Source organism: Geotrypetes seraphini, chromosome 3 (genome assembly GCF_902459505.1).
Source record: "Geotrypetes seraphini chromosome 3, aGeoSer1.1, whole genome shotgun sequence".
NCBI lineage: Eukaryota > Metazoa > Chordata > Amphibia > Gymnophiona > Dermophiidae > Geotrypetes > Geotrypetes seraphini.
Window position 1 is genome coordinate 184,935,787 of NC_047086.1, and position 24,405 is coordinate 184,960,191.

General features: G+C 45.3%; 1 protein-coding gene across 3 annotated transcripts in view; it reads left to right on the top strand.

Moving 5' to 3' along the window:
• The first annotated feature begins 275 nt into the window (after nucleotides 1–275).
• The window catches only part of AMHR2 (anti-Mullerian hormone receptor type 2), a 139,678-nt gene continuing 115,548 nt past the window's right edge, over nucleotides 276–24,405 (top strand). For 2 of the 3 annotated variants that reach the window (XM_033939717.1, XM_033939719.1), the window contains exons 1-2: nucleotides 16,846–17,189; nucleotides 22,560–22,730. In XM_033939717.1, the coding sequence (XP_033795608.1) occupies nucleotides 17,120–17,189; nucleotides 22,560–22,730 (241 nt within the window). In that variant the 5' untranslated portion in view covers nucleotides 16,846–17,119. Of the gene's footprint in view, nucleotides 458–16,845; nucleotides 17,190–22,559; nucleotides 22,731–24,405 lie in introns of those variants that run through there. The other variant, XM_033939718.1, reaches the window with a different exon arrangement.

The following is a 24,405-nucleotide window of genomic DNA, read 5'->3' on the forward strand; positions in this document are numbered from 1 at the left end:
CATTCTCCTTCAGTGTTGGTGCTGGAAGGGAGTCTGTACTGTCTCTTCCACCCCCCCACCCCCGGGCAGCTGTTGGTTCAAAGGCTTTTCCTTTCACAGATCAGCCTACTTGGAACCTGCCCCATTCCTCTTGGCTGCCACAACCACTGGGGGAGAGAGGCTGAAGCATCAGAAAGTATCCACAGCTGCCAGTTATACTACCTCTGGCTTTGTTTCCTTTTAGTTGTCCTGTGTACCCAAATGTAATTGCCTTGAGCTACCCGTGAAAAGCCACGAGTGAACGAGCTAGCTAAATGTGTGTGTACAGAGACGCCAACATTGCACAAGGATTGGAGATGCCAAATACAATATAAATTACAGCTGGATAAAGTGGAGGAGTTTGCTTAATATTGGGGGATGCTCAGCACCCACTAGCACCTGCAGAGCTGGCTTCTTTGTGTGTCAATCTATCTACAGGGTAAGGCAAAAACAAAAAAAAAAACAAAAAAAGTAACTTTTACATTTTTTGCAGATTTGTTTTAAGCAATGGCTTTGAATTCCATGAAAAAATTTTACATGCTTATTTAGTCATCATACTTATGTATGTTAAATAAACATTTAGGGTGTGTCTTACAAAGCCGTGCTAGTAATGCTGCCGCTGTAAATACACCAAAGCCCGTAGGAATTGAGTGGGCTTTGGTGCATTTACTGCGGCAGCATCACTAGCACAGCTTAATTAAGGGCCCCTTTTACAATCTTAAGCAATGTTGATGTTACATATTAGCATTATAACCTGGTGGGTTTTTTTTTTTTGTTTTTTTTTAGGCTTTTAAAATGTTCAAGCTGAAACACAGTAAAATGACGTCATTCAAATGATACAGTTGAGAATGTGTTGGAAATTTGCAGTCATTTATTTTATTTTTGGTATTTATATACTGCTTATAGCCTAAGCAGTTTACATTCAGGTACTTCAAGCATTTTCCCTATCTGTCCCGGTGGACTCACAGTCTAATGTACCTGGGGCAGTGGAGGATTAAGTGACTTGCCCAGGGTCACAGGGAGCAGTAGTTCTTGAGATGATACGCAGCCACTGTCGTCTTTGCTCTGAAACTTTGTTCACCCAGTGTCTGAAGTCTCATTTTGTCTGCTTCCAACACCTTGCCTGTGATTGCAATTCCACTCTGAAAAGATTTTAAAGAAATTATCTGTGAAATGTCATATTAACAAATACAAATTATTGTGTACAAAAGTCTTGTCACTGTGCCATCATTTGAACCAGATACAAAGAGCATCAAGGTCCTTCAGAATCTGAGACAAGCAGGTGTTTGTTTTGGGCCCGACAAGGGCCGTGTTTCATTGTGAAACGCATAAGGGCTCATTTGATGAAAGAACAGAAATGGAAAAATAACTCCAACTGTCTGAAACACCCAATCGGTGCTATAGTAGGCACAGACCTGCCTTGTGATTTGCAGATTGGTTCACAAATAGATCTTATAAGCACACCCTGATTGAGATTCTGAAGGCCCTAGGTGCTTTTTGTATCTGGTTCGTATGGTGCACGTTTAACCCTCTCCTACATTCTACAGTGACATCATTAACAGTAAGCTGGTAACCAGTAGGTTTTTCTTTCCAAATAATGGTAGCTTTACAATGCAAACATTTTTGAATGCATGAAAATTGCTGGGTGGTCATGCTGAAAGGTCTATAACTGTAGCATGTTTAAAGATAATTTCATTCCACTTAGCACATACAGTACATGTGGATAGTAACGGCAATTAAAGCTGTAAAATTTCACATTGAAATTCCAAGTGGTTGCTGAGAAAACAGTAAAAAAAAAACCCAAAAACATCTAGGGGGCTATTTTGTTTTACCTCACCCTGTATATATAGATATAGATATAGATATAGATATATAGATAGATAGATAGATTATAGTTGATTACTAACATAGCATAATATTGTATTTCTATACCGCATAACCATAAGTTCAATGCGGTTTACAAGTGTTACATAATCTACAAAAAAGCCAGGCCAGGGGCAAATACAGGCTTAGAATTTACCCCTGTAATCTGTAGTCTTGAAGGCTCAAGTAGGATAAATAGGAAGACTCCATTTATGCTATATGAGACTGGAAAAGATGATAATAGTAGAACCGTGTGGACAACTTGCACTAGGACAACATTTCTCTTGAATCTGTATGCTCCAAATGGTCCATAAAGGGTCATGGATTTGATATCCCACCTTTCTGTGGTACAACTAAAGTAGCTGACACATATGGAGGTATGTTTTGTGTCCTTAATGGGCTCACAGTCTAAGTTTTTGTTTTGTACCAGAATCAATAGAGGTTTAAGTGATTTGCCCAGGGTCACAAGGAGTTGCAGTGGAAATCAGTCTTGGTTCCCCAGGTTCTCAGCCCACTGCACTAACCATTAGGCAGTATCCATTTTCCACTCAGGGGTCTTTGAGAACTCAGATTATTGAGAAGTGGTGGGGGGCATAAACTATGGGGCTCATAATCGAGTAGGATCTTTTTGGGGGTTCTCAAGGCAGGAGGGTCCTGAAGGTGTGTAGTCTTTTTTTCTTCTTCTTGCAAGTGAACTTACAAGTTTGGGGTATAAGGTGGTGGTTTGGAGGCCATATAGGTTGGTACCATGTTGTAGAAGACTTTGTAGGCAATTACCAGCCCCTTGAATACACATCATTTGTTGATAGGTAGCCAGTGCGCTGCACACAGTTCTGAGGCGATTGGGTCACAAATGAGAGAGTTTTATAGGAGGCAGGTGGCGGCGTTTGTACTCGTAGTCGATGGAGATTATTTGAAGTAGCAACACACTCCCTTAGGTGCCTGAACCAATCAGAGTCTTAGGCCCCTGAAGGGAAGGGCCTGCCATTTTGAAGAGGTGGGCTTACCGGCAGGAGTGAGTGGGCATCCCTCCTGCTATCTGCAGAATAAGGTACAGGGGTGGGTCAGGGGCATGGGGAAGGGGGAGGGGTTCGGGTGGCTGCCGAGGCAGGGAGGAGTGGGCATTCCACCTGCCAATCTTCACAGGGGGCTGTCATCGGGAGGGGCTGGTGTTAGGGGTGGGGGCAGCACAACTTTTTTTTTTTTAATAGGGACAGATGTGTATGAGTAACACATGCACAACATCTGTGCCCATTAAAAAAAAGATAAAAGGAAAGTCTTCCTGCCTTGAACTGCTGAGCGTTAGCAGGCTGCTTCGGGGCTTCCCCTGCTGCTCAGCTGTTCAGACTTCCCCTGCCAACTCTGCACGTGACAGTCGCTTTTCCAACGACTGATTGGATGGGATTATGGTGGATGTCTGTGAAATTAATTTGCATGAAAAATTGTTTTAACATTGATCGCCATTTTGAAATCAGATAATTTACCAACAATATTAGAGATTATGCCAGGACAAGCAGGCAGCATATTCTCACTAATGGGTGACATCACTGGAGCCCCAGTACAGACACTTGAAAAGTGAATCGCAACTTTAAGCTTAGAAAGTTTGCGATTAGCCCGCACCACGCATGCGCAAGTGCCTTCCCGCCTGAAGTAGGTGTGCGGTCCCTCAGTTTCCGCTGAGCTAGAAAGATGCGTTTTTCAACACCTGTTGAATTTTTTTCTCTTGCTTGCCTTCCTGCTCACATGGGTTGTGACCATTTTGTCACAGTTCTTTCATTTTTGGGGTTTTTTATTTTCTATATCAAGTTAAAAAAAAAATCTCTCTCTTTCTTTTTTGCCGTTGCGGGCTTTGGCCCAGCGGGGCCTTATGGACTCTTTTTGCCATAGAGTTCGATTTGTCAATGGGCTGTCTTCCCATCCATGTCCCGCCCACAGATGGGTTTCAAAAAGTGCAGTCGCTGTGCTCGGGCCATTTCTGTAACCGACCCTCACTGCTGGCTTGCAGTGTCTGGGACCCAAGCACTGTGCCAATTCCTGCTTCCGCTGCTCGACCCTTCAGAAGTACACTCTCAAAAATTGGTTGCTTCAACAAAAACAACTTTGGCGCCGCAATGGACACGGAGCCCAGTTCATCTCTAACACCGTCCGCGCCGACCAAGACTGCACCGACCAAGACAACACCGAGGATGGATCCCACCAACTTTGATTCTGATGTCACAACTCACTCTGCGTAAGCCAGCTAAGAAGCCTTTCACTACCCCTTCCGGGATGCAGGTCGAAGTTGCATTGAGTCAAGTCCTGCCTACCTCACATAAGTCCCGTAAACGCATGGCTCCGATATTGGTGAGTGCCTCTTCTTTGGCCTTATCATCCCCGGACCATGTTGACCAGCCATCCGTACCAGCTAAAAAGAAGCAAACGGTACCGGCACTTTCCCTTAAGCAGAAAATTGACAGTTTGCTTCAGGAGGAGTTAGGAGAGCATTTTACCCTCTTCGCGCTGATTCACTTTTTAGCAAGCACGGCACCGACCCTCCAGGAGCTGGTCCGGTCTGAGTAGCTCATAGCACCGACCACTCCTCTTAATGCAGACATCCTTGACCCTGGACTCGAGCATTCCACTTCGGCACCAATCCTCCTCGGCCACATCTCGAGAGGCTACTCCGGCACGGTTAGGCAAAGTCTCCAGTAAATCTAAACATTTGGAGACCTCGACACCGAGCTGTCGACACCGATCCCATCATTTCAGAGATTCATATTTATTGGGAGAAACTGAGCCTGAAATGCCATCTACTACCAATGTGGACTCTTCTGCTTCTGGGTCACCTAGACGTTCACCTACCAGAGCTGCTTCTTCTTCAGAGAAACTTTCTTTTTCCAAATTTTTGCGACAGAAGGCACATGATCTGGATGTTTCATTGGAGGCTGATTCCAAATACAGCAAGCAGTACTTAGACACACTTGATTATGATCTCCCTCCTAAGGAACGCTTCCACTCCATGCCATTCTGAAGGAAACTTTCTATAAAAACCTGGAGACTCCTCTCTCTGTGCCAGTGGCTCCTAAACGTTTGGAATCTCTGTATAAGGTGGTACCCTTACCTGGCTTTGATAAGCCTTAATTGCCCCATGAGTCTCTCGTGGTTAAATCTACTTTAAAGAAATCCTTTGGGGCAAGTGTGTATGCATCCATTCCTCCTGGTAGAGAGGGTGGGACAATGGACAAATGTAGTAGACATCTGTACCAAAACTCAATGTTGGCAAACAGAGCATCCAATTATACCTTTTTCTTTTCCTGTTACATGAAATATCTTCTTAAACAAATTTCATCGCTTCAGCAATATCTGCCTTCACGTAAACCCAAAAAATTTAAATCTCTGGTCTCTACCTCTCTACAACTTCGAAAGTACATGGTAAGATCTGTTTATGATACTTTTGAACTCTCATCTCGAGCAGCAGCTATGTCGGTAGCGATGAGACGTTTGGCATAGTTATGTGTTTCAGACTTTGACGTTAACCACCAAGACATCTGGCTAATGCTCCATGCCTTGGTGATGAGCTCTTTGGAGCCTCCATTGACATTGCCACCCAAAAGCTGTCCGCTCATGAGACCAGATGGGATGTGTTGGTTAAGCCCAAAAAGAAGCCTCCACCTGCTCAGCCTTTTAGGTTCAAACAATTTTTAATGATGCAAACACAGCAAATACAACACTAGCGCACCCCAAAGGTGCACAGTACAAATAATGCATCATATACAATAATAAAACAAGCATATACAATAAAAGAGTAACATCAACCAAACTCCCTCCTCTTCCTTCTCTACATAGGGCAAGTGAGATTAATGAGAGTGGAAAGGTACTCCAAAGCCCTGCACTCTTATGAACCCCAAAAATGTCACACCACCCCTTCCCCCCACCTGAATCACTTATCCTATCTTTAACTAATTGCCAGAACCTTCAATACACCCCATTTCCCCTCCTCAAAACCCCCCTCTCCTCCCCCCAATGATACTCTCCACCCCGCCCCATCAGAACTCACCATTACTCTCCCAACCCAACTAACTAACAAATTAGGACACCCATCTTAAAACCGCACTGCGACCCTTAGGATGTAAGACTTGCAGATAAGGCTCCCATATATTCAAAAAATAACATCTTTCATTTCCTAGACCCTCCGGCATCTCGCGCCTCTGAAATGGCCAACTGATGCAATTGGTTCTGCCAGTGCCAATATGCCGGAGGGTCCGGAACCGTCTAGCACTGAAGAATACATTTCCTGGTCAGTAAACTCATCTTCCTATACAAAGCTCGATGCCCCCTAAGTAAATGGCCAAAAGACTGGCAAATCCAAGACAAAGTGGTCCGGGGTACTGCATAAGACTCTCCCAATTAACCCTGACATATAAGAGATTATATGCCTCCAGAAGTGGCCTTTTAAACCTGCTTCCTCTTATCAATGCAGATATACTGCCAAACCTACTCCTCAGGCACCTATCCAGCCTCGTTGACAACCTAAACAACCGTCTGCTCCTTAGAAACCTGCACAGCCTTTTTGATGTGCTCCTTCAGAGCATAGCCAGCATTCCTCTGCTACTTTCTCTGCCTCAACCAATAGGGGGACATCTTCAGATTTACATCAGTCGCTGGGAGCTCATTACATCGGATCTTTGGGTCATTTTCACTCCCTTCCTCCAGACCATCCTCCAAAAGAGTCCTCTCTTCAACTCCAGGAGGTTCAATCTCTCCTCCTCCTCAATGCCATCGAGGAAGTCCCTCCCTCTCAACACGACCAAGGCTTTTACTCCCGATATTTCTTGGTCCTCAAAAAGATGGGAGGTCTGTGACCCACCCTGGATCTCCAAGCTCTCAACAAATATCTTGTCAAAGAGAAGTTTTGAATGCTCTCTCTCGCCCTCCTTTATCCCTATTGGCTCAGAACGAATGGCTATGCTCTCTGGAACTCAAGGAATCCTACACGCATATACCAATTCAGCTGACTTCCAGGATATATCTTTGCTTTCAAATCAGTCGTCACTACCAGTACAAAGTTCTTCCATTCGGCCTAGTATATTCTCCCAGAGTCTTCACAAAGTTCTTGATTGTAGTGGCAGCAGCCCTCAGATCCCAAGGTTTTCAGGTGTTTCCTTATCTGGATGACTGGTTGATCAAGGCTTCATCGTCTCAGGAGGTGACCCTGGCGATAACTCACCATTTCTTTCCTTCAAACCTTGGGCTTCGAAATCAATTTCCCAAAGTCCAACTTCCAACCAACTCAACATCTTCAGTTCATCGGGGCTATTCTGGATACTACTCTCATGAGGGTGTTTCTTCCTCCAGATCCCCTAGCTGCCTTGCTTCATCTAAGTCAATAGATGTTTCAGCTACACACAATCTCTGCAAGATGCATGATGGTTCTCCTGGGCCACATGGCCTCCACGGTTCATGTCACCCCACTAGCCAGATTGCATTTTTGCACTCCTCAGTGGGACCTAGCTTCTCAGTGGTGTCGGGCGACATATCCGCTCTCACAGCATATCTCTGTAAGCTCATCTCTTCTGCAGTCACTCCACTGGTGGATGACCTCTTCCAATCTATCCAGAGGTCTTCTTTTCCATCTTCCTCCGCATCACCAGGTACTCGCGACAGATGCTTCTACTTATGCCTGGGGAGCACACATAAGCGGCTTTCAAAAGCAGGGTTATTGGACTTCCAAAGAATGCAAATTTCACATCAATTTGCTGAAGCTCAGAGCGATGTATTACAAGCTAAAAGCTTTCCAACATCTCCTGACCGACCAAGTTCTTCTTCGCACAGACAATCAAGTAGCGATGTATTACATCAACAAGCAAGGAGGCACGGGCTCTCTTCTCCTTTGTCAAGAAACTCAAAAGATCTTTTTCTGCAAGTAGTCTACATACAGAGCAAACAGAATTCCTTGGCAGACAACCTCAGCAGAATTCTCCAGCCTCACGAATGGACACTCAGTTTGACAACTCTTCAGTCCATCTTTGCACAATGGGGCACTCCTCAGGTGAACTTATTCGCAGCTCCACACAACCACAAACTTCCCAACTTCTGCTCCAGGCTTTACTCTTCTCACCGCCTGGAAGTAGATGTGTTTCTTCTGGATTGGACGCAATTGTTCCTCTATGCGTTCCCTCCCACTCCTCTCATCCTGAAAACTCTTTTCAAACTGAAGCAGGAGTCAGCCACCATGATACTCATAGCTCCTCGGTGGCCCAGACAACATTAGTTCTCCCTTCTACTTCAACTCAGCACCAGGAAACCCATACTTCTTCCAATATTCCTACTCTGCTTACACAGAATCAAGGAGCTCTTCTTCATCCCAACCTGCAATCATTACACCTGACAGCTTGGAATCTCTCAAGCTGACAACATTGCATCTCTTTTTGATGCTTCCAGGAAATCAGCCACTCAACAGTGTTATCAACAAAAGTGGACTCAATTTTCTTCCTGGTGTCTTCCTCATCATCATCATGATTCAGCTTCCTTGTCTTTGGAATTGGTGCTGGATTATCTCCTTCATCTCTCTGATTCTGGTCTTAAATCTACATCTATCAGAGTCCATCTCAGCGCTATTACAGCTTTTCGCATGCCAGTCGAGAGAAAGCCTCTCACTGCTCATCCATTGGTCTCCAGATTCATGAAAGGGCTTTTCAATGTTAAACCACCTCTCAAGCTTCCACCTGTCTGGGACCTTAATGTAGTTAGTTCTTTCCAGGTCATCTCAAATTTCTCACCTGGAAAGTAGTTTTTCTCATCTCGCTCATTTCTGCCAGGAGGGTCAGTGAGCTACAGGCGTTGGTCATAGATCCACCTTTCACAGTTTTTCACCATGATAAAGTGGTCCTACACACGCATCCTAAGTTTCTACCAAAAGTAGTTAGACTTTCATCTCAATCAATCCATTGTTCTTCCAGTTTTTTTTCTTAAGCCTAAGCTGCACACTTTTGACTGTAAATGTGCATTAGCCTACTACATCGATTGGACAAAGCCTCATAGAACATCTCCCCAACTCTTCATCTCATTTGATTCTAACAAGTTGGGTCATCCTGTCACCAAACAGACTATATCCAACTGGTTGGCTGCCTGTATCTCATTCTGCTATATTCAGCCCGGACTGCCTATGGAGAGTCTTGTCCCTGCTCACAAAGTCCATGCTATGGCAGCTTCTGTAGCTTCCTCAGATCTACTCCTTTTGAAAAAATCTGCAAAGCTGCCACCTGGTCTTCAGTTCATATCTTCACTTCACATTACTGTCTGGAAATTTTTTCCAAACGGGATGGGCACTTCGGCCAGTCAGTTTTTGCAAAATTTGTTTTCTTAAAGGCCAACTCTCCCTTCATCCCTTTCTAGTTAACTTGGAGGTCACACATTAGTGAGAATATGCTGCCTGCTTGTCCTGGGATAAAGCACAGTTACTTACCGTAACGGGTGTTATCAAGGAACAGCAGGCAGATATTCTCACAACCCGCCTTCCCTGGTTGGCTTCTTAGCTGGCTTATTTTAACTGAGGGACCACGCGCCTACATCAGGCGGGAGGGCACTAGCGCGCTAATCGTGAACTTTCTAAGCTTAAAAGTTGTGATTCACTTTTCAAGTGTCCATACCGGGGCTCCGTTTGACGTCACCCATTAGTGATAATATCAGCCTGCTGTCCCTGGATAACACCTGTTATGATAAGTAACTGTGCTATCTGGGCCCATGTCAAGAAGAAGCCAAAACCTGGGACTGCACAATATCAATAAGAGCCTGTCTAAATGCCATGTACTGGCAATGACTACAAATCAGTGAGCAGAGAAACATTGTCAAGTCAACTACTGACTGGTCTTTGGGTATTATAGTGGCAAACTGGTTATTTTTTAAAAATGGGACTACCACAAGAGGACCTGTCTGCATCAGGATCTCACAACAACAAAAAGTACCCCTATATTGTTCCACTATGCCCTATTGATAGTCTGGAAGTAGAATCTAATGTGTGCATCCCTCCAGCTCTCCTAATCTCCAAGACACTGTTCATTACAGTGACTGTATGAATATTTGGGTTATACGGACCCTGGTTAGCTATGTGAGAACCCATGCATGCCAACACTACCTGGGAAAAAGGAAATCAAGATGTGTGGTCTGGGATATTTCTAACAGACCTGAGCACACCAATAAAGACATTCAGCAATAGGAGATTCACCCCAGCAGAAGAGCCCTTTTAATCTGTGCCAGAGAACTGAGATAAAGCAGACACTTTCCTTGGAAGGAAGATCATACACAGCTCTTCCTATCGCTTCTATCTCACTGTTAGGATTTTGCAAATGATGGTCTTTTTGTACTGTGTATTTAACAAAGGTTGCTAAGAAAACAAATAGAATGTTAGGAATTATCAGGAAAGGAATGGAAAAGAAAAATGAAAATGTTATAATGCCCTTGTATTGCGCTATGGTACGGCTACACCTCGAATACTGTGTGCAGTTCTGGTCACTATAGCTCAAAAAAGATAGCGGAATTAGAAAAGGTATAAAGAAGGGTGATAAAAGGGATGGGACAACTTCCCTATGAGGAAAGGCTAAAGCAGCTAGGGCTCATCAGCTTGGAGAAAAGATGGCTCAGGGGTGATATGATAGAAGTCTATAAAATAATGAGTGGAGTGGAAAGGGTAGATGTGAATCGCTTGTTCTTTTTCCAAAAATACTAGGACTAGGGGAAATGCGATTAAGCTATTACGGTAAGTAGTAGATTAAAAAAAACTGGAGAAAATATTTCTGCGCACAATGTGTAATTAAACTATGGAATTTGTTGCCAAAGAATGTGGTGAAATCAGTTAGCTTAGCGGGATTTAAAAAAGGTTTGGATAATTTCCTAAAAAATAAGTCCATAGGCCTTTATTGAGATGACTTGGGAAAATCCACTGCTTATTCCCAGGATAAGCAGCATAAAATCTGTTTTACTACTTGGGATCTAGCTAGGTACTTTACTATTGGAAACAGGATACTGGGCTTGATGGACTTTTGGTCTGTCTTAGTATGGCAATTCTTATGTTCTTTGATTTTAATGACGTGAAAGAACGCTAAGGCCAAGGGTCCTGGATAGTGCAAAGTTTGGGGAGGTTGTGAGTTTAACTCTCACTGCAGCTCCTTGTGAGTCTGGGCAAGTCACTTAACACTTCATTGCTCAAGGTACAAAATAAGTACCTGCATAAAAAAAAATATGTAAGCTCCTCTGATTGTAACCACACAGAAAAAGCAGTACAGTGCTCCCCTGTGAATTTGCGGTCCACGATTCATGATCCCGGTCATTTGCGGTATTTTCTTGCTGCGAATGACCGGGCAGGAGAGGGCAGCCGGAGCGCTGGTGAATGAAGGAAATCATTTGCGGTATGCTCCGACTGTCTTTTCCTGTACTAAAGTCGGGCCTCACCAATCAGGAGCTGCTTGTCAAAGCAGCTCCTGATTGGTGAGGCCCAGCTTTAGTACAGGAAGAGATGGTTGGAGCGTATCGTGAGTGATTTCCTTCACTCACTGGCGCTCTGGCTGCCCTCTCCTGTCTCCCCTGCTAAAAACCGTATTCGCGGTTCTTCAACATTTGCAGGGATTCCTGGAACGAAACCCCCGCGAATATCGGGAGAGTACTGTATATCAAGTCCCATTCCCTTTACTCTTTATGTGTTTAGTGTACAACACTATGTATATCTAGTAGCACTGTAGAAATAATAATTAGTAGCAGTCGTGGTAATCTTTTCTGTAACCGCTCCCTCACTGTGGAATGCTTTACCTCTGACCTTGAGACAAGAAAATAATCTCAATAATTTTAAACCTAACCTTAAAACATTTCTTTTCAGAGATGCTTTTGAGATTTATACTTAATTTTTTAATCCAAAATCTCAGACATCAGGCCTTACATTAATGATTCCCTTTGTACCTTTTGTTTTTTTACCTCCCCTTTCTTTTCTTTTATGCAATGTATCCTTCCCATTTGCCCATGTGTATCATGTTAAGTCTGTATGGTAATTGGGAATTTGTTCCCTTTATTTTATTTTTTAAAAACTTTGTATTAATTAAAGATTTTTTAAAACTTTGTATTAATTGACTATAAAAGCGGTATATCAAGACTTAAATAAACTTGAAACTAGTATTTTTATTTTTATTTTTTTTTTGCTGTGGTGAGCACTTACTGAAGCTTTGCAAAAGGACCTCTACATTAGGAGCAGTCTGAGAGTGGCGTTTGGGTAGAGCCATAACTTAGCCAGTCAGCAGCGAAATTCGGTCCACTATGTAACCAGCTAAGTAAGCACAACAAGTTAGGGCAGTAAAATGACTGTGCTAACTTCATGCACTGAATTAACCAGGCACTGATCTAAATATCAACTGGTGCTCGGTTAACATCCGGGTCAGCACACACACATAGATATTCAATGCTGGTAGCCACGCTTGTCCTGGCGTTGAATATCTGGGGTTAGCTCAGCCCATAGCTGTGAGCAGCTTACAAGACACTCAGTGGCATAGCGAGGGTGAGAGGCGCCCTTCCCAAGCCCTCATTTCCACCACCACCACCCCCCCCCCCGATCCCCCCTTCCCTTCCCCCGTACCTCTAGTTGAAGTTGTTGCTCATGGCAACCCCCATCGGCTCTCTCTCTGATGTCACGTCCTATACGCGGCACCCGGAAGTGATGTCAGCAGGAGAGCCGACTGGGGTCATGAAAGGCACTTTGTTGACTGCTGCGAACAACAGCTTCAGCTAGAGGTACGAGGGGGTGGAGAGGAGGAGGGGTGCTGGCACCCCCACCAACATGGCAACCAGTGCAGACATCCCCCCCTCGCCTTCCCTTACTACGCCACTGAAGACACTTACCACTGCAGGCTAAATATTAACCCTTGTGTTATGCATTTATACTTTAACTAGTCTTTAAGCCTGTTACATTAACGGGTGCTAGAACAGATGTGTGTGTCTATCTTTCTTTCTCTCTCTCTCCTTGGCTGCTGTCTGTCTTTCTTTCTTTCTGTCTCTCTCTATCCTCGCCTGTCCACCACCACCCCTTGCCTGCTCCTCTTGTCCAGTAGTAGCCCTTCTACCTTCCTTTTACCTCCCCACTGTCCAGCAGCACCTCTTCCCTGCTCCCCCTGTCCATCAATACCTATCCAGCAGCACCCTTTCACTGCTCCCCCTCTCCAGTAGTACCCCTTCTCCCCCTGTCCAGCATCCGCTAACCTGGGCAGCCCCCAGCACTGCCATCCCCCCAAAGCAGCCCCCTTTTCCTCTCCCCTTCCACTTCTTACCAGCATGGGACACCTCGCAGTCAACCGCTGCTCAATCTACTGCATGCGCCCCAAGCTGCATGCGCTGCAAGCCGCCCCAAACCGGCACATGCGCCGCAAGCCGCCCCACACGCCGCAAATGGAATGCGGCCACGGAAGCACACAGCACAGCGGCAGGGAGCACAGTCTCCTAAATGCACATGCGCGCTTAGGGTTTTATTATAGAGGATTCTGAAAAAGAATCTGAGCGTTATTATCTTTCATGTATTGTAACTGTGTGAGTCTAAGGTTAACCCATCCTGTAATTTGACATGCTTTAAGGATGGATATAAATTGCACATTGTTTCGTTCATAACTGCTCTGCTGCAGCCAAATTACTGGGCAGACTGGACACACCATCTCATTCTTCATTTAATATTTTAATGTAGTATTATCACGATACTGCCTAATTGTGGTCCAAATGTGGTGTCAGCCTGGACTCGATCCCTGTTTCCATTCACCCTGCAAAGTGCACAAGGAGCAGGTGCACATTAATTCCTTATTAACCAATCCTTAGGGGTATAATTAATGTACAATTAAATTTATGTGATTGGAGTTTCATAGTTCATTTCAGAGCTAAATTTGAATATAAATAGAAACAACATCACACTTAATCCTGGGGTGGTACCACAGTGTGAACAGAGCCAGATTTAAAAATCCAGAACTGAACTCTATATAACCCTGGAATAAATAAGGTGGATGCAACCTGACTGGCCAGTCTCCCTCCGCTGTGCAGTCTTACTGTGATTGTGGAGGGGAAGCGAATAGTACGGGAATAGGAAGGAGCCCCGGGGTGGAGTGCCCTGGGAGTACGGTTACCATAAGGCTCCAGAAAAAGGAGGACGGATTGAGACGTCCGGGTTTTACTTCCATTGTAAGCAAAGGAAGTGAGGAGAACAGACTGAGACATCTGGCTTACTCCTACTAAAAGCAATTGAAGTAAAACCTGGACGTCTCAATCCATCCTCCTTTTTCTGGAGCCATATGGTAACCCTACCTGGGAGGATACAGTAACCAGGTGCTGTTGCCTTTCCCTACCAGCCCCTATTTCATTCTCCCTAGGGCAGTGTATTACAAAGTGTGTGCTGCCCGAGATTCCAGGTGTGTTGTGAAACGCCAGGGAGGAGGAGAGGTGCCGGCACCAGTTAACTACCTAGAGGACGTGCCTCTCAAGGTGAGAGGGACATCCTGTAGGTGGTCAGCTGACCCCAGCACCTCTTGTTATTTCCTCGCCTCTTCCCTTCCAGCAGCCCCCACTGGTAGCTCACTCCCCATTTGGAGGGCCTTCACACACGCATGGACATCAATGTGATGACATCATGCATGCACGTGATGCCATAGCATCAACATCTGCACACTTCCGAGCTGCAGCCACCACATTTAGTGTGCCGTGGCTTCGGAAAGTTTGTGAGACTCTGCCCTAGGGGATAGGGTGGTCTCCACTGGGCAACTTGGCTGAGGGAAAAACCATGGTGTGGGCTGGAGATGCAACTTAAAAGGGGGTGAACCAAGTGGTTTGACCTCTTTTCCATTCCTATTCTTAGCTGGTGAGCAGAGTTTGCAGGGAAAAATGTAGATGGATTAGGTTGTTCCACCTCAGAAAGGCGGGTCCTTGAGATAATATGACCCATCCAGGAGGATGGTACATAGAAAAGGGCACAGTATCACCTATCTGGGGGAGCTCCATGCTATCCAAAGGGATCAGGTGGAGGCAGGGCCGGATTTAGATGAAAAGAGGCCCTAGGCTATTCCACTTATGAGGCCCTTTCACCTCCCATTGAACCCCCCCCAACCCCCCCCTCTGATGCCAGCCTGCCTGCCTCCCATCCCCCTTCCACTGAAACCCCCACCCCACCCCACCCCCGATGCCAGTCTGGGCCACCCTGTCCTGACGGATCCACGTTTTGCCTCTTTCCCCGCAGGGCTGGGCTTTGCCCAGCTGTTTCCGGACTGACGTCTTTCCCTCCCCGATCTCCTCCCAGGGCGAGAAAAAGAAAGGGAGAAGCCGAGTCGGCGCCCCATTGCGGCTGGAGCCGGTTCCGATCCCGAAGGTAACCGGGGAGCGGCTAAAACCTGAACCGGAGGCAGGATCGGACCGGGGACCAGCGCTCGCCCTCACCCGGGGCTGAGACCGATTCCCCTCCGGAGCCGGGAAAGGGGTGTGGGGGTGGGAGAGAGGAGCAGCGGGATCCGATCCAGAGCTGGAGCATGTGTGCAATTCGGATTCCCCACCCCCGGCTGAATTTTGATGAGTCGCTGGCGCAGGCGCCGTGAGGAGTGACATAGAAGCACACCTCACGCCACCAGGACTCATGATATTTCAATAGCGCATGCGCGCTCTAGGATTTTAATATTTATGATATAATCATGAAAATATAAAATAAAGCACGTAATATACATTTTAAAATATGCAAATTAAAACATATGTTAAGAACTTACTTAGAATTCCGTGAAATGAAGATATTGTCACAAAAAAATTTTTCAATAGTCTATAAACACTTCGCTAAAGTATTGAACCTACTGAACTCAAAAGGCGAGAATCAAATGATCGTGTACGCAATCCTAAAATAAGAATCTTTTCTAATAACATTAACACGTGTTTCATATTATCGAAGTAACACGAATATAACCGAACGTCGGGATATCAATAGGTCTGTTCGTTTGTCTGTTCCAATCTACACCAATCTGCACTTTATTTATGCAAGAACAAACCAGAGCTTAGTAGCATAAGGCACGTCAATATTTGCCATAGCAATCAGTGAACGTATGAACTATACTTTGGTGCAATCTAGTATATACAAACGAACAGACCCAATGAGCCGAACGCGTTGATTTTAACCAATACATTTTTGTGTTTGTTATTAGTCATATGCGTAGAATTTCTCCTTATTTTCGGTTCAGTGTTTTAGTGTTCACTGTTTTTAGAATAGTGTAATTTTAATTTTGCTAACAATTTTAATGTAGGCCCCTCTTGATCTTGAGGCCCTAGGCTGAAGCCTAGTTAGCCTATAGGAAAATCCGGCCCTGGGTGGAGGCACAAGGAAAAGAAGTGCTGGCTGGCCCTTGAAGATGGGCTGAGGGCTGGATGCAAAAATGCACATTGGGAAGAATGATTGACTGGATAATCATACTGTATGTTCGACCAATAAAGCTGAGACCTTGTATGCCAAAATAATTTTGTGTGTTTATTGTGGAGGTAGGATGAGGAGAGGGAGATACGGCTGCCTGTGTTACTGCTGGTTAAAAACAATTTTTTTTTTAAAAGGGATTCCATTTCCTGGAGCATAGCCATTCATCCTCTATTTGGACTCACCCCCTTCCTGGTGTCCCCATGATGCTGAGCAGAGACTGGGGTGATGTCTACCTAACCTGTCCATGAACCTGCAGTGTTTTCCTTCCGTCCTTCTACCCCCTTTCTAGCCGGTCCCACTAGGTCCCTGGGAGGCTTGCCCACCAATAAGCTCAGCTGCACACTTTTTTCATGTGTAATTTTGTTTGATATCTTTGTGAGAGTAGAACTGCCCTATGAGAAACTCTCACTCCCACAGTCACCTGCTAAGAAAAACAGAAGGGTTCACTCCATGAGCAAAGAAAGAGCAAAAAAAAAATCCCAGCCAGACAGAAAAAACAGGAGAAAGACACAAAAAGAGGGAGGAGAGTGATCGAAGAGAGAGAGAGATAGGAAAGGAGACAGAGAGGCAGACAATAGAAGAGACAGACCGCAATGAGGAGAAAAAGGCAGTCTAAGAAGTAAGCAAAGAGAGACCGTGACGGATGGCAAGAGAGGCACAAGGACAACATCTGGGAGGAAGATAAGAGAGGGAGGCAAAGAAAAGCATAAAAGAATTGCAAGGAAAGGAAAAGTGGGAGATAGGGAGCAGTCACCTCTCCAGGCACCAGAAGCCCAGTGAAAAACCGTGGACCCAGCACCTGCTTCAATGCTGCTGGTTCCTTGGCTGCAGTTATCGGCGCTGCTGCTCACTGTGCTCAGGGGAGCACCCATTCCTGGTGAGTGTTACATGGGGGGGAGAAGGTTTGGGTCACAAGAAGAAGAAGAAACTGCTGCTTTCAGGCTTCGGGAACAAATTATAGCTGCCAAGTCATTTTCTCATCTATTCTTTCAGCATAACTAAACAGCAGTATGAAATGTAGGCGGAGTTGTCCTTGTGGGACCCGGTGTCTGGAGGGAAACCTTTGTCCAGTTATGGTCCATTGTGGTGGTTGTAGTTCCAGGTTTCCAGTGTCAGAAGCAAGAATACGGCTACCACAGTAAGGCCCAGGCTATGTTAAAGTTTTCCTCCAGAATATTGGTTGCTGGACAGAAAGGTGAACGAAAAGTGCCACCAGGAGTTGGCTGGTGCTGTCATAACCCCAGGGCAAGGGCAGACTGGCAGTGTTCTGGGCCCTTGTGCAACAAGAGCCATGGGCGCTGTTCCTCTACTGAGTGGCAGTTCTCCACCTATAGTCCTGCCAGTGGGAGGTGCTATTTCACTATCACATTTTCAATAATGAGGTTATGGTAAAAATTTTAATAAGATTTGAGGCCCTTTAGCAGATTTTGTTATCCACCAAGCAATAGACCAAGCCTTCCATTTTATTGAGTTTTACACACCTCCGGATTGGGAGGGGGGGGAGAGGTTTATATTATTATTGTTGGTAGTACGTGCTGTTATTTGGTGCCAATTGTATTTTTGTGCGCACTTTGTATGTTATTAAAATGAATACTTACAAAAATAATAATGAGGTATGGGCAAGCTCTGCAGAACTCCCTAGTGATTGAAAACACAATATTGGAACACCCACACACACTGGCAGCAATGCAGTTGGAAGAGTCCTGCTCAGCTTAAGAGGGAACAGTGGCCATGGGCCCTTAACCACCTTTTAAAAGTAATTCAATTAGATGGAAGCTAGGGGAGAGTGGGCTCCCTACTATTCTGAGTCCTCAGGCACTGTCCTGTTGTTCTAATCCCAGAGGAGTATTAGCTTATGCTCAGATCTCAGGGATTGATTCTTACCGTCACGTCCTTGCAAGGACTATCTCTGGCTCTTAGACTTTTCATATCCCTGCAAGGCTTGGCTGTCGCAGTCATAATGCAGTGGAAGAGTTAGAACAGTGGGCTGAGAACTAGGGAAAGCTGATTCAACCCACTGCTGCTGCTTGTCACTTCGGGCAAGTCACTTAAGCCTCCATTGCTTCAAATATAAACTTACATTGTGAACCCTTCATGGACAGGGAAATACCTAGTGTACCTGGATGTGTGAAATGAAAACCTCCTTCCGTCTTTAGGGATCAGCTGTTACTGTCTCACCTCCCCTCCCTGTGTCACACTTCCTTCAGTTTAATTGGAGCTGCCTGTGAAAGTGACACACAGTCTCCCATCCCTACAGGAAGCTTTTCCCCGTCCCCGCGGGAACTCATTTTCCTGTCCCATCCCGACGAGTTCTTTTCCTGTAATCTCTGCCTTAACCACACAGGCCTCAAGTTTCAAGTTTATTTAAAATTTCTTATACCGCCTAATCAAACCTTCTAGGCCAGTGTTCTTCAACCACCGGTCCATGGGCCAGTGCCGGTCCACAGAAATTTCTTGCCGGTCCACAGGGCTAGCATGTGCATCAGGCCCAAAACAGTATTCTTCAACCACCTGTCCACGGTCCTATCGATGAAGCATTACCCTCGAGCCAGCTCCCTCTTCCTAACTGATTCAGTGCACAAAGCCACGGACAGTGGCTCCTACAGGCATCCTGCGCCTGAACCGGAAGCCTTCTCTCTGATGTTGCAACGTCAGAGGGAAGGCTTCCAGATGAGGCACAGGACGTGCAAGGTGCAATTAGTACTATTATGGGGGCGGGGTCTGGGGTGGAGATGGGCGGGACCTGGCCCATGACTTAGCCCAGTGTTCTTCAACCGCCGGTCCACAGAATAATTATTTTATTTCTGCCGGTCCATAGGTGTAAAAAGGTTGTTCTAGGCGGTGTACATAAATGTTAAAACCGTCTATTAACTAAAATACAGTTTAAAACCACACAACAACACTAGGGCAAATACTAACTTTAAAAGACTAATTTAAAAAAAAAAAAAAATTTACAAACAGAGACATGAGGGAGCGAAGCGCTAGAACTACAATTTGTAAAGAAAAGAAAACATGTAAGGGAAAAAACAATAAGAAGGGGAGCAGATATTAAGAATCCTTCTAGGTACTAGGTCATCCTTAAAAGGACAGTTAGGTTTCAAAAGCGTCAAGGAATAGAAATGTCTTTAATAGTGTCTTAAAGTCTGTTAGTGTAAGTTTTTCGCGTAGGTAGTTTGGAATACTGTTCCAAAGAGAGGGGGCGCTAACAGAAAAAATTGCAGACCTTAATGTATTTATATGTTTCAATGATGGAATAGTAAGAAGGTTTTGAGCTGTAGATCGTAAAGTCGTTGTAAGGGGTAAGTAGGTTATTAATAAATTCTGGCTGGTTGTTTTCTCTGGTTTTAAATGTTAATAAAAGAATTTTATAGGTGATTTGTTGTATAGGCAACCAGTGAGCTTTACGTAAAAGAGGGGTGACATGATCATATTTTTTTGCATTAAATACAATTTTTACTGCAGTATTTTGTACTAATTGGAGTCTTCTTTCCTTTTTTGTTGTGCCTGTGAAGAGGGCGTTACAATAAGGCTTGTGCAGATGAGGACAGGCAGGCAGGCAGGATTTAGGAAGCGCATCCTCAGCTAATTCTAGAAGTTGACCTGGAGTGAGGCATGGGAGGAAATAGGTAGGGCTATAATCACATGACCTTTTTTTAAGATCTTAAAATGGAGACATAGCTAATAGTAACTTGGGAAACAGCGGAGATTGACTTTTTACTGATATTTATCCTTCCCATGCTTTCATGGTTTGTCAAAGGGTTTCTTTGTGTCAAGACTCTGCCCATCCCAAGAAAGACTCACTACCACTGCCATACTCCTTGCCATCCCTTTACAGGGATTGGTTGATGCTGCTCCAGCTCTCTCCATTTATGCTGAACGTGACATAAACAGCCCCTATTCCTTCAAGGATTAGCTATCACTGTCGAGCACAGTCCTATCCTTGCAATGATTGGCTGAATTTGGCTCCACTGTTGCACCCTTTAATATTCCTTGGTTGTTGCTCCCAATGCTGTGCTTTCTGTGTCACACTTTTCCTAAGCAATTCTGAAATGCAACCAGCGGCCTCCCTCCCTGCTTTCTTTCTGCCGTGGTCCACCCCCAATGATGCAACTTCCTTTTTTCCATCTAGGCGGACCACGGCAAAAGGAAAGAATGGAGGGAGGCCGCAGGATGTGTTTCATAGTTGCTGCTGCAGCCACCAGTTCCCTGGAACTAAAAGGATGAGAAGTTGTACAAAGGTGAAGGTGACATTGGACTGGCGCTAAATAGCCCCCTGGACCAACTGGTTGTTTTTTTTTACAAGTAGAATGGAGGAGAGGTTTCAAAGAAATGTCAAACTGGCGGTGGGGAGGAGTAACGGGGAAGAACTTATAAGGCCAGAAACAGGGGATACTAGAGAGAGCCTTGCAGTGATCTGGAGGGAAAGAAAAGAAAGGGAGAGAAGTTGGACATGGGGTGTTGTGAAGGAAAGGGGAACGAGATACTTGAAGGGAGGACAGTTGGGAAGAGAAAGGTAGAGAAGGTGGACCTGGGGGTGGTGTAGAGGGAGGGAGTGATATAGAATAGGAGGATATGATAGTTTGAAAGAGAGAGAGAGATGGTGGACCTTGGGGAGGGAGGGAGAGATATGGGATGGGAGGGCAGTTGGGAAGAGAAAGGTAGAAAAATTGGATCTAGGGTTGAAAGGAGGGGAGGGAGGGAGAAATGTTAGGTCTTGGGGGTGAAAGGGAAAGAGAGATGCAGCATCTCTTTTTACCTCTCTCATCAAGAAGGGAGAGAAGAAGAACAGAAAAGAGAGTGAGAGATATTGGACCATGAGGAGAGAGGGTAAAAGGTGGACCCAAAGAAGGCAAGAGAGATGGGATAAGAAGATGTTAGGGGATGGAGAGAAAATGACAGGGAGATATAGCTTGACAAGAGAGGAAGGGGGGATGCTGGAGGTGCTAAGCCATGTGGAAGAGGTCAAATGGGGATGACAGGATGTGAGAGAGCAGTTAGTACAGTGGTGGTAATGGGGAGTAGATAGAAGGAAATAGGAGGCTCGGAAAGGAGTGAGATGGGAAATGGGAGAACTACAGAATAAGAGGAGATATAAAATTGATAGGTAGCTGAAAATTTTAAAAAAGGATGAGAAAGAGGGTGAGATTTGAGTGGACCGAAGAAGAAAAGAAAAAAAGATGAAAGTTGAAAGGGAAAAATCAATATGTTGGACACAGGCATAGTGAGGGAATGAATGGAGTAAGAGAGGAGGAGAAAAAATGGACAGCAGACACTGGAAAGACATTTAGAAGATAGACAAAAATCAGAAAGAGAAACTGGGACCAAGATGTTGGAAAAGCAAAACATCCAGACAACAAGGTAGAAAAAAGTGTTTTATTTTGAATTTATTAACTAAAATATATTAGCTTTGGGATATGTACATCACAAATATATTTGTATCTATTCAGTGGCATGTAATTGAGGGGGGGCGGCTAGCCCAAAATGAGTGGATAGGCACCAAATTTTCTCCCCACCTGAATGCAAAATATAAATACTTGAGCTGCTGAGGATCCCCCAAGCCCTGTCAACTGAAAACCTTCTCCTCTGGTCCAGCAAACAGAAATCTCCAAGCTTTGCACCTGGTGGCCATATTCTCAAGCTGCCACTGCTTTCATGGATGCATGAAAGCCAAGGGGGTGGAGAGGCAGCAGCAGCAGCTCTGAAATACTGTTGCAAGCTGCAGAACTTGGAAAGTTCAGGTCACTGGACCTGAGGAGGGGGAGGAGTGGTCATCAGCTGGTGAGACTTGGGGATCCCCCACCAGCTACAGCAAGGGAGATGTTCATTTTGAGGGGGCCTAAGCTCAAAGTAGGAAGCCCAGCCCTCTCTCATGGTTATGCCACTGATTGTGTTTAGTACAAAACGAAGTACTTGCTGAGTTTAACGTTTTGGGGTTTCCAGTTCAGATTCATATTTCTATTTCTAATTTATGATCCATTGTTCTGTATTTGGTGAAGGTCTGTCTGTGTTTTGTGTGTGAAGTCATTTAAAATTGTTTTATACGTATATGGTAGAAATGGTGCATGGGGAAATTGGGAGAAGGGCCCTCTCCTTAATTTCTGCTCTGGGCCCTAGCATTATTGGACAAAACAAATGTTTTGCACATACATTTCTTCTATGTTATTTTTCATAAGGACTTACTGGTGCCATGCATACTTTTCCTGTTTTAGAAAGTAAAGTGCCTCAAACTTCTATTTCCTTTTGAAAGAGTCCAGAACAGGACCTGTCACCTGTGCCTTTTACCAGGGGCCCAATATCAAGCAGGAGACACCCAACCAAGGGGAGGTGTTGAACAGCAGCAGGATTCGCTGTGAGGAGAATATGTGCTGCTATGGAATCTGGTACGAGTCCAGCGGAGAGAGAGAACCTCAGGTACAAGGTGAGGACAGAGACACCCCCGATGGGTAAAAGGTGAGGGGAGATGCACAGGAGAAATACCTACAGATATGACAAGATGAAAAGAGAGACAATCTCTCTTCAGGAAGAGGATGAGGACAAAGACAACCCCATAGATACATGTTGAAGAGAGTGATACCCCCATGGGAACGGGTTGAGGGGGTGACATATAATAGGTAACAGGGGTGTAGCCAAAAGCTCATTTGGGGGGGGGGAAGAGGTGGACTGAGAGGTTCAAGCATTTCCTCTCGGCTCTCCCCCACCCCTTCCCCACTGCCACTTTTAAATTGTACTTTTGTACCTTTGCTGCCAGCCAAAGAGATCTGATGCTTGATGCTACTTGTTCTGCTCAGGCAGTGAAGAAGTGAGCAACATACGTACTTTAGCTGTTGACTCCGGCACTCCCACACAATCTCAGTTCTGGCATCAGTGTCTCCAGCAAAATTCTTAAGGTTTTCCATACCCTTTATCATACGTGTAGCTCTTCTCCTCTGAGTCTCCGCTTCTCCAGGGAGAAGAGCCCCAGTCTGTCTAGCCTGTCTGCGTATGAAAGGTTTTCCATACCCTTTATCATACGTGTAGCTCTTCTCTGGAGCCTCTCAAGTATCGCCATATCCTTCTTCAGGTACGGCGACCAGTACTGGACACAGTACGCCCGCATCTGGAGTACTGTATCCAGTACTGGTCACCGTACCTGAAGAAGGATATGGCGATACTTGAGAGGCTCCAGAGAAGAGCTACACGTATGATAAAGGGTATGGAAAACCTTTCATACGCAGACAGGCTAGACAGACTGGGGCTCTTCTCCCTGGAGAAGCGGAGACTCAGAGGGGACATGATAGAGACATATAAGATCATGAAGGGCATTGAGAATGTGGAGAGGGACAGATTCTTCAGCCTGTGGGGAACTACAAGAACAAGAGGGCACTCAGAGAAGCTAAAAGGGGACAGGTTTAGAACCAATGCCAGGAAGTACTTCTTCACTCAGAGGGTGGTGGATACCTGGAATGCACTTCCGGAGGGAGTGATAGGACAGAGTACTTTACAGGGTTTCAAAGAGGAATTGGATAAATTCTTGAAAGAAAAAGTTGTTGAAGGATATAGATAGGGAAGATATAGGATAAAGAAGGATACAGTTAGAAGGATATAGATAAGGAAGGACAAAAGGGATGGAAGGATATAAAGGATCACTTACAGGTCATGGACCTGATGGGCCGCCGCGGGAGCGGACTGCTGGGCACGATGGACCTCTGGTCTGACCCAGCGGAGGCAAATTCTTATGTTCTTATGGCAGCAAACTTCTTTGGCCGACAGGGCTTGAACATTGCTGGCAGCCATTAAACCAGTGCCTGCAGTTTTGGAGGGGGCTTGAGCCCAAAGTGGGGAGATGGGGGGGGAAATCTGCAGGTCCAACAATGCAAGGAGTGAGGGAAGGGGGGAGGGTCCAAAGAAAGGGAAGACACCCCTTCTCCCAAAAATACAAACTGAAAAGGAACACACTCACAGTTACAAGGAGGAGCCAAGCCCAGCCACATAAAAACACAGAAAATGATGGCAGATAAAGGCCATGTGATCTATCTATTCTGGCCTTTCAGACCTACTTCTAAGTTCTACAATCCCTTCCTCTCCCTTAGAGATCCTCTATGCTTATCCCATGC